Here is a 12,416-nt window from a genome sequence, read left to right as displayed (position 1 = left end):
TTGAAACAGATTCGCCCACCTCCGACTGTGCTTCGAGGTTTACTCGGGTCGTCTGTTTCCCAGGATACTTGCCCGTTTTGATTCTGCGTTAAAAACAAGCTCTTGCACATTTGCACCCCCTGCACACCCACACATGAGAGAGAACATCTCCCAATGTATTTGTTCATATCCTTAATGTATGTGAATCAATATAAATCAACAAAAATGCCAAGAAACTCCCAATGTGGGACTAAAGTCTCATACACAATAGAACTTCTTCTCTTCTTCTCCATTCACACTTATTCAACATTAGGAATGCAACTAGGAAGCAAGATGGGCTCGAACCAAGGAGCCCGACGATGAGCATATATTTTCTTCCCCCTTCCCAGCTTCACTTTTGTTCTAGATCAGTGCTCACTTTTGAAACTTTCTCTTTGTTTGCCTTCGGCCTCGCAATGTGATCCATGGTTCGACCAGTTTAGGTTTGGTTCAATTGCTTTGAAATGGCGCGGCCTCCAGGCCTCGTGAGGCCGCAGATAGGGAAGGTGATGGGGAAGTGACGAACAATGGGAATTTGGGAAAGTAACAAAGGGAATTAGCGACCAAATTTCTAATCCCTAATTTAATGATCAAAATTTAATTCTTTTAGACTGAATTAATATTCGCTTGCTAACATAGCAATAGAATTAATATTTCATCAGGAAGGGAAAGTGACCGGGAAGTGATAAACAGCAGGAATTTGGGAAAGCAATAGAGGGAATTAACGAAATAGCTAACGAAATTAACTCCATCATTAAATTAATGACCAAAATTAATTCGGATGCTAAAATAGTAACAAAATCCGTTACTATTTTAGCTACTAAATTAATATTCTATCATTAATTTAACGATGAAATTAATGATTCGGTTGCTAATTTAATACTTAATGAAGAACAAATTCAATACTTGAACATCATAAAGTTGACGGAAGTTCTTAATTTGGAAGGAAAATAAAACAATCGAGACCCACCAAAATTAAATAAGGGGGATCAAAACCTTTCTTAACATTGTATTCTTCTCCTTTTTTTTTTTTTTTTTAAAAAAGGTGAAGTTATGAAGGCAAAAGAGGAGAAGATGTAGAGACAAAATGTTTGCAGAATCAACCAGAAAGTTTTACCTGCTTTGTTTGATAGTTTGATTATAGAACGAAATGTGTGTGTCACGGTGGAGCTTGCGCTGTCACTTTGCTTTGTTTTGTTTTGTATGAGGGAGATGTATTCTTATTGTAGGTAGGGCTGTAAACTAGTAATTAAAGTAGAAATTTTATATTAAGAATATTTGTATAATGTGAGATTTCCTACCTTGTATCAACAACCAATTCAGTCATAGACAAGAATTTTCAGCAAAAGGAAATAACTTTGAATTAGTTTAACAAAGCATTTGATAAAGATTCAAGAGCCACAAACACGGAAGTTTGAAGTCAAACTTGGAAGAATAGAAATCAAACTGACCTTTTGCTATCTAGCGGGGGGAGATAAATCAGCCTTCAAGTTCAAGCTGGAGAAAAAATGTGTGAAGTCTGGAAGAGGCTACTACAGTCAACGCGAGCATTCAAACTAAGGATTGAAAAGGATACTTTTCCACAACTTTTCAACTCTTTCTGAAGCAAACTTCTTTGTCTTCCCTTCAGCCCTACAACAAAGAACAGAACAGTGGAGTTGCAATTTGCGAATCATGGAACAGATGTTGGTACTCCTCTTGTTCAATTCTGAAATCTTTTCATGTCTAAAAAAAACTATGAAATTGGAAGAATGCATTTACAGATTAGAAGAAGGAATAAACATATACAAAATTTAAATGAAGAATCGAGGGGAAAAATCATATTTTTAAGCTCAATCTACCGAAGCAAGAGAGATGCTGGCACTGGAAATGCCGTCATGACCCTCCTCGCAGAGAGCCAGCGCGCTCTCGAGATTGGCGACGATGTCGGTCATGCTCGGTCGCTCCTTGCCTTCGAGGTTGACGCAGTGGACGGCGGTGTAGGCCACCAGCTCCACCGCCTCGGCCTCCTGCAGCGACGGGAGCTCGATTCGCACGTCGAGCACCGGACCGACATCACCGGCTAAAACGAAAGGCACGGCGTAATCGACGACGCTGGTCGGATTCCCGTCATCGTCCTTGAAGATGGCCCTCCGGCCGGTGAGGACCTCGAGCATCACGACTCCGAGGCCGTAGACGTCGCTTTTGACGGTCAAATGCTGGAAGCCGTAGTACTCGGGGTCCATGTAACCGACGGTGCCCGCCGCCCTCGTCGAGAGATGGCCGCCCTCGGTCTCTGGCCCCATCATGGAGAGGCCGAAGTCCGACACCCGGGCCACCCAGTTAGCGTCGAGCAAAATGTTGGAGGACTTGATGTCGCGGTGTATGATCGGCGGCACGGCGTAGCTGTGGAGGTACTCTATCCCCCGCGCCGCGTCGAGGAGCACCTTGATTCTCATCTTCCACGAGTTCAATACGCTGGACTCTTCGCCGTTCTTCGGGTGGAGATGGTCGTAGAGAGCTCCATTTTTCATGTACTCGTAGACCAGGAGGCGCTCCTCCTCCTCCTCGCAGTAGCCCACCAAGGCCACCAGATGCTTGTGGTGGAGGCGAGAGAGGAAGGCAAGCTCCGACTGGAAAGCGCTCTCCTTATCCTGGAACCTCTTCGTCCGCGGCCCCGACTCGCTCCGCTTGATCGCTACCTCCCGCCCGTCGGCAAGCTTCCCCTTATACACGGTGCCGAAGCTGCCGCCCCCGATTTTGGTCTCGAAGGAGAAGTTGTTGGTGGCGGCGGCGAGCTCCACGAAGCTGAACTCCTCCGCCCGGTCCTTAAACGAGGACGGACCGCTCCTCTGCCGTCTCATCACCCGCGAACCCTGGCGCCGGAAGATTCGTGACCGCGAAGCGGAAGGCGACCCGAAGGGGCTCGTTGATAGGCCGCCCGCCGCAGAGGAATGCCCTGTGTGAGGTCCCCCGTTTGCTGCGGCTATAATCGTTGGTTGAACGGAGTTGTGGACTTTCTTGCGCCTGCAAATACCAAGCCATATGCAGTAGACGATGGAGCAGAAGCCAGCAAATGTACCGACCGACCCAATGATTGCGAACGCTAGCCACCCCCTATTAATCCCCCTTGAAGAGGATGAAGGAGGCGGCGGCGACGGCTGTGGCGGAAGTAGAGGAGGCGGGGTTGATTGTTGAGTTTGATTATCGCAGCGATTGCATATAACTCCAGAACCCGAGCACAGGGTTCCCGAATTGGGGAACAGCCCGCAACTGCAAGAACTCTCGTTGGATGTGCAAATTCCAGGTAGAAGATCTGAGAAAGGAAGCCTCCTCACCTCAAGGTTGCTACTGTTCGTTCCCCAGCAAAAAAGCACACCAAAGTTCGCCGTCGTTAGGCCGCAGGTAAGATTGCCACCGGCGACGATTAACTGGAAGGCAGTCGTGTTCACTGGTGCGTACTCACGGCGCGTGTCTCGTTCCCAGCAGACCACCGTGCCGCCAGTTCGCCTGACAGCGCAGGCGTGGCTCGAACCTATCGCGAAGCTACTGAACTCGAACGCTGATCCAAGGGAAGGAGGCCATAGGGAGTTGTTGCTGCATATCACACGACCGTCGGTGCCGATGCCGCAAGCGTCGGAATCGCCGGCGTATATGCTCGATATGTTGTAAGGCGCGAAGGCGGTTTCGATACGATTGCCATGAGGTCCCCAACATCGTACGGAGCTGCTAGCATTCACGGCGCAAGTAAAGGAGAGGCCGGAGGTGAGGGAGTGGTAAGAACCGTTGTCGAGGGGAACGAATAGACCTCTCGCTCGCCACCACCGGATGCCAGAGCCGTTGAGACTGCTACCGGCGATCTGGGCCCCACCAACGGCGAGTTCCTCGAGGGCGGAGGGGCCGTTATAGACGCGCTTCGGGCGTAACCCCGAAGAGGAAGAATCCGATGCGTTCCAGCAGAAGAAGGCGGCGCCGTCGTCCCTCAGTCCGCAGAGAGTGGCGCTGCCACCGGAGATGGAACGGAAGGAGATATTGGGCATGATGGGGAAGGACGATGCGCCATCGCCTGGCCGGGCGCAGCGGACGCTGCGGACGGAGCCTGAGGACACACCGCAGACGATCCTGTAGTCGGCCACGATGGCGATGGTGGAGGCGGAGCCGGTGGCGCCTGCCGGGGCGGGAGCAAGGACCACAGAAAGGGTCACGGCCACCGCGACCGCGGCAGCGGCGGCGGCGGCGGAGAGGAGCGACATCGCCGGTGGCTACCGCATGGAGGAGAAGGGAGGGCAATTGGATCGATGGCGGCAGCCGGCGCAGAGAGGGTTTTAAATCGAGGGGAAGATAAAGAAGGAAAGAAGAAGAAAAAGGGGGCGCGGACCGCGGACGGGCGACGGAAACGCGGGTGGAAGAGGAAGCGGATTTTGGAAGCTTTTTCCAAAAGGACGTCCGGACCGGACCGGAGCAATCCGCTTTAATTAAAATATTATCCATTATAATAAAATCGGAGAAAAATACTAAAAAAATCATCTCGATCTTATTTTTTATTTTTAAAATATATTTATTTAGAATTACTTAATACCGTTACTATTACTAAAATAAAATTATTTTAAATTAATCAAAATTATTATATATAAAAAATATTTTTACTAAATTTTATTAAAATTATAACCATAGTTACACTAAGTTAGAAATTTAACATTTTAGAGATATAAAAATATAACCATAGTTACTATAATAATATTATAATAAAATTATTTTTAAATACAAATATGTTGAACTATGGTATTTTTTTCAAAATATAATAGCTTTTGACACATTGTTTTTTTTCCTCAAAATAAAAGATTACCTTTATTTTTATTATTATAAAATAGTATCTAATTCTATTTCATTTTAATAAAAATATGATGACAACCTTTTTAATATTTTTAAAATGGAAATAAGGGGCTGTTCTTTCAATTTTCCCGATAAAATAATTTTCATTAATCATTAGCCGACCTGTTCAACGGTCCAACCGGAGTGGGTCGAATTGAGACTCAAGAAGCGTCAAACGGAAGAAGGTGAGAATTCTGATTAAGACTTGGTCAGATGCTGTAAACGTAGACTTTGACGATGAAAAATGTACAATGCATAAATACTTTTAAATGTTTATTTTTAACAAAAATAAAAATAAAAATAAAACGCATCCATTATTTTTAACTATAACTATTTCATATTATAATATTTTTAATTAAAATTATTATGATTGTTGAATTGGTTTGGACTTAAGTGGAACAATTGTAATAAAGTTGGAGTAATTTGGATAAAGTTAAAACACTTTTAATCAATACTAAAATAGTTTTAACTAACATTATTTTTTAAAAATTAATTAAAGTAGTTTTAATAAAAATTGTTTTCAATATTTTTGATTAAGATTATTATTGCTATAATAATTTAGAATAAAAATATTTTTAGAATGAAAAGTTCTTTTTAATATTTTTTTAACATGGATAATGAAAATAAGGGTATTATTTTGAGTTGTAACCTTATTTTTTTTATCTGTGAGAATTAAATTATTTTTTAAATTTTAATTTTTTATTTGAAAATATTACTTTAATTTATTTTAAGATCAATTTTGTTAATTCCAAATTTTGGACCGGTTCAAATTTAGATGAAAAGACAGAACCGCATTGCTCCACTCCGTCGTTTGAAAATACGAAAGCAAAAGGAAAGGCACGAATTACTAAACAGTGTGTGCGGTGATGCTGACCCGCGTCGTGTCTCTCGGGCCGGGCTTAGTCTTAGGTTAGTTTGAACCGGTCGACTTTAGCATTTTTCACGTGAACAATTAACTACGCCGAAGGCTGCGTAGCCGCAGCGGCCTTGTTCTTCGAACAACGACTCAGGCACGGTCCGGTTTGCTTCGAGTCATGGGTCTTCGCTCCATGAACCCTAAACAATTAGCTTCACGAACCGCACGCTACCACGTAGGACACCCTGTTCCACGTGCCAACTCCTACTTAAGTATAATCTAGTCAAGTCCACCGATCAAACAATGGAACACGACTCTTAAAGTACACATGTGCAGTCACCAAAAAATCTTAGACCTCCCCCGGCATGGGCAACGAAGGTCCTGTCAGCACTCCCTCCGCCGTCTCCGCTGCCCATCTCCTGTCTTTTCCGTCATTCTTAAATCCCATAAAATCCAGCACGCATCTTCGGCTTCCTCATCTCATCGAGTCCTTGACCTTGTGCATCGTCCTATACTACCGGATCCTGTCCGAAAATGACAAAGACAGTTAGTTGGAGATGTAACTCAACAATTGACATTGTAAACACTCTGCTCCACTTTGTAAAATAAAAAATATAAGTGTCGAATTAAGGAAGGGGTTCTTGATGTTGACTTTCCGACGCTCAAATTAGTCACTCAAATAGTAGAAAAATGACAAAGAACTATAGCACAACAAGAACCTAATCACAAATAACATATGCATTCGCCGGTGCATAGACCCCCCCTTTATATAGTACTCCAGTAACAAACGTGCACGCTTCTTAAGACATGTGCATATTTTCCCAAGTGTCCTATGAAAAGACAAGTCAGAAAAGTATCTCTGACACCATTTCTTAACAGGGCGTGCAAATCCTTGGTATGACAGTAGAAACTTCCGTCATACAATTTGTCTGTTGACCATGCCCCCCATATTAGCGGCACCAACTCCCAAAAGAATACAATGAGCTAAGCAAAGGGTTCCACTATTTGGTCGAGCGGTGGAGCTGCTCGACCGGGATCCCCGCCCAATCGATCTCAGTTGTTCTTCTCCACGATCGCTCGGCTCGGTAGGTTGTTCCTCACGCGACCAGACATGCGATCCAATCAAACTAGCTCTTATAGGGTCATCACAGTTGTGAGCATCTGATGTCCCCTCTATAGTTGTCCCGGCCAGACGAGCGATCTGCTCAGATGAGCCTCCGGGCTGAACGGACCCTTCAGGCCTGCTTAGCCCATTGCCACTCGCTCGGTAACCTTTGGTGACCAGGCGATTTCCTGCCTTTGACTGTCTTGACTTTGACCTTCACGTTGGTTGTTGTTCCCACCTTTGACTCATACTTGGAGAGCTCCCTTTATCACCATATCACAAGTCTTCCCCTCAAGTCTAGTAGAAGGAGGTTGTAAGTCTGACTGACTGGACGAGCAGTATCTTCGGTGACCTCCACAGCAGATCAGACATTCTCGATTTCAGAACAGCCACTCAGTTATGGTGGATACGACAGGTGCTTTCCACAATGAGTTAGAGTTGCCGCCTAGCTATCACTTACTAAAATGGGTGTAGAGCCACCACTCGCCTATCACTTATTTGTTGGGACCGAAAAGTAGCTAGAAGGGGGGGTGAATAGCTCGTCGCGTGCTAGGTGCTCGTCGTTGCTTGTGCTAGGTGCTCGTCGTTGCTTGTTTCTTCAGAGATATGCAGCGGAAATACAAGAAACAAAAACACGCAACGCTAACAAGGATGGTTTACTTGGTATCCACCTCACAAGAGGTGACTAGTCCAAGGATCCACACCTATTCACGCACCCTCCACTATGAAACACTCCTTTATGGTAACTACCAAAGGCGGAGAAGCCCTACAAGACTCTCAATACAAGAAGAAAAGGGAAAGGTAATGAAATACAAGCACAAGCTTACAATGAGTACAAAAGCCCTAACCCTAGCTTCTTCTTCTTGCTTTTGATCCCCCTCTTGACTTGGAAGAACCTCCAAGAACCTTCAAGAACTGGCGATCTGGAGCTTAGTGAGGATCGTGATTGAACAGTAAAAATTCTGCCGAAGAAGACGCACGCCAACGGCCTTTATCTGCGCCAATGGTCGGATCCCGATCGATTGGATTGCTCCCAATCGATCGGGGAGGCTTTGGATCGATCCACGGATCGATCTAGAGTGCCTCTGTGCTATGGAAATTCGCTTGGATCGATCGGCTGATCGATCCAGGGCTTATCGCGACTTACAACACCTTCCCAATCGATCCACTGATCGATTGGGACCTCTGGATCGATCGGCTGATCGATCCAGAGGCACTCTGTGCGCTCGCGACTTCCTTCCAATCGATCCACTGATCGATTGGGACGAAGGCTTCTCGCAGAGACACCCCAATCGATCGACCGATCGATTGGGCTCCAGCCAATCGATCAGCTGATCGATTCGGCTTCTGCTTTTTGCCCAAAACCAAGTCCCACGCCTCCCAAACAAACATCCGGTCAACCTTGACATGTTGGTTCATCATGCCTAGCATCCGGTCACCCTTGACCTGCTAGGACTCCCTCACCAAGTGTCCGGTCACTCCCTTTGACCCACTTGGACTTTTTTTCATCTTCCCAAGTATCCGGTCACTACCTTGACCTACTTGGACTTTCACCCGATGTCTGGTCAACCTTGACCCATCTGGATCTCTCCGTGCCAAGTATCCAGTCAATCCTTTGACCTACTTGGACTTTCACCATATGTCTGGTCAATCTTGCCCCATCTGGATTTCCCCGTGCCAAGTATCCAGTCAATCCTTTGACCTACTTGGACTTTCACCCGATGTCTGGTCAACCTTGACCCATCTGGATTTCCCCGTGCCTGGCTTCACTCACCAGGACTTCCAGTCTGCCTAGCTTCACTCACTAGGACTTCTCTTCTGCCTGGCTTCACTCACCAGATCTTTCACCTAGCTTCACTCACTAGGATTTTCACCTGGCTTCACTCACCAGGACTTTCACCTAGCTTCACTCACTAGGATTTTCACCTGGCTTCACTCACTAGGATTTTCTTCTGCCTAACATCCCAGTTAGGACTTCCCAGTCAAGTATCTGGTCATCCTTGACCTACTTGACTCTTCTTCAATCAACCTTGTATTGTCAAACATCGAAACTCAAACCAAGACTCAAGCTTGGTCAACCAGGTCAACCTTGACCTGAGGGATGTTGCACCAACAATCTCCCCCTTTTTGATGTTTGACAATACCAACACTATCACTTACAATACCACATGTAAGTTAGGCTAATCCAATAGCCTAAACCTTCTTCATGCCACTAGGTAATGAATACATAAGTTAAGCCCTTCATTCTCCCCCTAAGAGGGCAAACTCCCTCTAGGTAATGAAAGTCTAACTTACTCCCTTTCATTCTCCCCCTATTGGCACACATCAAACCATGCCCCATTTTTGGGCACACATCAACAAATTCACTTGTTGAAAACTCTCCCCCTGAAGAGTTGCTCATCGTTGTTCACAACTTCACTCGTTGTGATCAACACGATACTGAAGGTCCCATACCCTTCATTATCCTTAACCCTACATTCTCCCCCAATGTAGGCAAATGCCCATCCTTGAGCATTATCCACTTAAAACCACTTGAACAATGAGGATATCCACTCCCCATTAAAGTTCAAACGCTCAACCTTGAGCATGTTCTTAACGGAAGATTAACCACCTTCCAAGGTTCATGAAAAATAATTTTCATGTCTTTAAAGAGTCCCTCCCCCTAAAGACATGGTGGTAACTTCTGTCATTGCACCAACAATGACTTGGAATCCCTAAAACTTTAGGAAACCCAATTTAAGAAGTTTTGAGGTTCAAATATTCAAAATTTGAAACAAACCTCAACCTAAACTTCAACTTAGCCTTCCTTAACCAATCCATCCTTGTTTTCCACATGAAAACACCCTTTTTATGTATACAAATGTATTTTCAGGGGTTTAGAATGGTTACCTAGACTAAAATAGGTTCAAAGATGCTGAAATCAGGCCTTCCCAGCCAAAATCAGCAACTTGGATCGATTGGAGTTGGGTTCCAATCGATTGAACCTTTCTGAATCGATCCACTGATTGATTCAGGAGGGCTGGATCGATCGGTGGATCGATCCAGGAAGCTTCTGTTCGCGAGAAGCTTGCTCTCAATCGATCGCCCGATCGATTGAGACCCTTCAATTGATTGGGTGATCGATTGAGGTCTGATAGTTGCTGAAATTCACTTTCTGTGAATTTCAGAAGCCCCTAGAAAAATCTACAAAATTCCAAAAATCGTAAAAATTTATGTAGACATTATTTAGGGTATATACTATCAAGGAAAAATAGTTTTCTAAGAAAATACTTCATATTTTCAAAGATTGATACAAACTTGAAACCTTGCAAAAACTTTAGTGTTTTCTTCAAGTTTGTGTCTAACTATTCAATGGTGATTACTCTCAAAAGATAGCCTTCACCAAGGTTTTCCAAAATTATTTTAAAAATATTTTCAAAACCAATATCCCACCATATTCCTTGGGCTTAATGCACATAACTTGTACATTAGCTTTCCAAATGATGGGAAAACACATAACTATGTGTTTTGATAAACTTAAAACTCAAAAGAATGCACTAAATCAACATCTTGAGTTTTGTTCATCATCTTAACATCTCACTTGTATCTAATGTGCACTAAAACACATACAAGTCATCTTATTGGTCTTTGTGAGATGTAAAGTTTGGTTTTTCCCTAATCTAGGGATCATGCATATCTATCTAGGCATTTTGTGGATATTGAACATCCACTTAGGATGTTACTTGTTAATACCACTTGTTGACAACACTTGTTGAAAACACTTGTTGATAAATGTCATTTGTCCTTGCTTTTAAGGAATTAAACATAATGCATGATAATGTTATGACATACATCAAAATGAAATAGCTTTCAAAAGAAAGATTCCTATAATTACATGATGTATGTATGACATGACATGGTATTTTTGTATTTTTCATAATACGTCATGAATGAGAAATACAAAACTAAATATGGTGTCATGGCATGTGATGGGCAAACATAACATGGCAAGGTTTAGCATAAATAAAATTACCTAGATTACCTAACTAAGTATCCTTAATCTTAGCTAACTTAAAAATTAAACCTAGATTGCCCAAAAGTGCTTCAAGAAAATGCCAAAATCTATATTGGCATTTCTAATTCTCTTGATTAATTTTTGCCAATTGAAATTAAGCGTATTCCTCAAATATTGACAAATTTCACTTTTCCACAAGAGTAGCACTATAAATTAAGGCTTAGCTTGCCTTTAATTTCCTAAGAACATACCAAAATCCCAACTTGGTAGTTCTTATGTTGTCTCAAATTGTGCCAATTTAAAATAAAATCAATACTTCTCCAATTTGGCACATTTTACTCTTTCAAAGAGTAAATCATAAATCCATTTCATTTTCAAAGGTTAATAATAACCTTGAAAATGCTCCTTGAGTGTCAATTTATTCAAAGTTGGGTTAACTACCCTTCTTCTTAGAGTTGACACTCTCTAGCCCATCTATGGGGTAGAGAAGATGCTCCTAGGAACCCAAAACCTATTGGTGCTCCTTGGATGCTCTAAGTATTCATTAGGGATAACTTCCCTAGATACCTTCCTAGTGACCTTGTTTGGCTTCTTAGAAGCCTTGGTCACTTTTTCTAGGTCAACTCTAGGGATTGCTTCCCTTGTGACCTTGTTTGTGACTTTCTTAGACTTCTTAGAAGCCTTAGCCACATTTATTGCAAAAATACTCTTAGGGATGACCTCCCTAGTATTTTTGGCTTGCCCACTAGACCTAGGATTGGTTCCATAACTATATGGAACCCTATGATAGGAAATTACATCCTTCTTGGCCTTTGGTTTGTATCCCAAACCTCTATGGCAATTGGATGGTTTTGATACTCCTAGCTCTAGATTTTTACCCTTAGACCCTTGTGTCATATTTGTGATTTTTCTAAGGGTCTTCTCTAAATTATCAAGTCTTGACCTCAAGACTTGATTTTCCTGCCATAATTCTTCAACCTTAGGTTTTTCACTAAAACCTTGATTTTTCTTCTTCTTAGGCAAATACCTGGAATCCTTAGGGTTCTTGCCTAAATTTCTATCTACCTTTTTAAACCTAGGTTGAGAGGTTTTAGCATGATAAGCTATATGTTTTTCCTTAATGCTATCATGCTTCCTATTTTCATGGTAAATAGCATTAAAATAATATAGATTAGAATTAGCATGCTTTTTACCATAATTTAAAGGGGTAGGCTCAATGAAAGTTACCTTTCTTTTTACCTTGGAGGCTCCCCCTTGAATTGAGCTTCCTCCTTGAGCCTTGACCACCTTCTTCCCCTTTGGGCATTGACTTCGGTAATGCCCCTTTTGATTGCAAGAGAAACACACAATGTTCTCCTTGCTCTTCTTTGTTGTGGGAATGGTCTCCTTGGGCTTTACCTTGCCCTTTAGTGCCACTTGGCCCTTTTTCTTGGCCAATTTAGGGCACTTGTTCTTGTAGTGCCCTTTTTCCCTACACTCAAAACAAATAATATGATCTTTATTATTTATTGAAATGTTTATACCTTCATGTGTAGGGACGACACTTGCTCCTCCATTTGATTTGGAAGTAGAGGCTTCCTCTTGATCCGAGG

At 43.1% G+C, this 12,416-nt stretch overlaps 1 protein-coding gene across 1 annotated transcript; it reads right to left on the bottom strand.

Moving 5' to 3' along the window:
* Positions 1-1,690: 1,690 nt before the first annotated feature.
* Positions 1,691-4,379, bottom strand: LOC122006793 (putative serine/threonine-protein kinase-like protein CCR3). The gene has a single exon (XM_042562417.1). The coding sequence runs from the start codon at positions 4,248-4,250 to the stop codon at positions 1,851-1,853; it is 2,400 nt and encodes a 799-aa protein (XP_042418351.1). The 5' UTR covers positions 4,251-4,379; the 3' UTR covers positions 1,691-1,850.
* Positions 4,380-12,416: the final 8,037 nt, after the last annotated feature.

This window comes from Zingiber officinale, chromosome 7B (genome assembly GCF_018446385.1).
Source record: "Zingiber officinale cultivar Zhangliang chromosome 7B, Zo_v1.1, whole genome shotgun sequence".
NCBI classification, from domain to species: Eukaryota; Viridiplantae; Streptophyta; class Magnoliopsida; order Zingiberales; family Zingiberaceae; genus Zingiber; species Zingiber officinale.
Note: the sequence above shows the minus strand (reverse complement) of the source record. Positions and strands in the feature narration are given on the sequence as shown.

Coding starts and splice junctions, on each gene's coding strand:
- LOC122006793 (XM_042562417.1), bottom strand. CDS start 4,250: ATGTCGCTCCTCTCCGCCGCCGCCGCCGCTGCCGCGGTCGCGGTGGCC.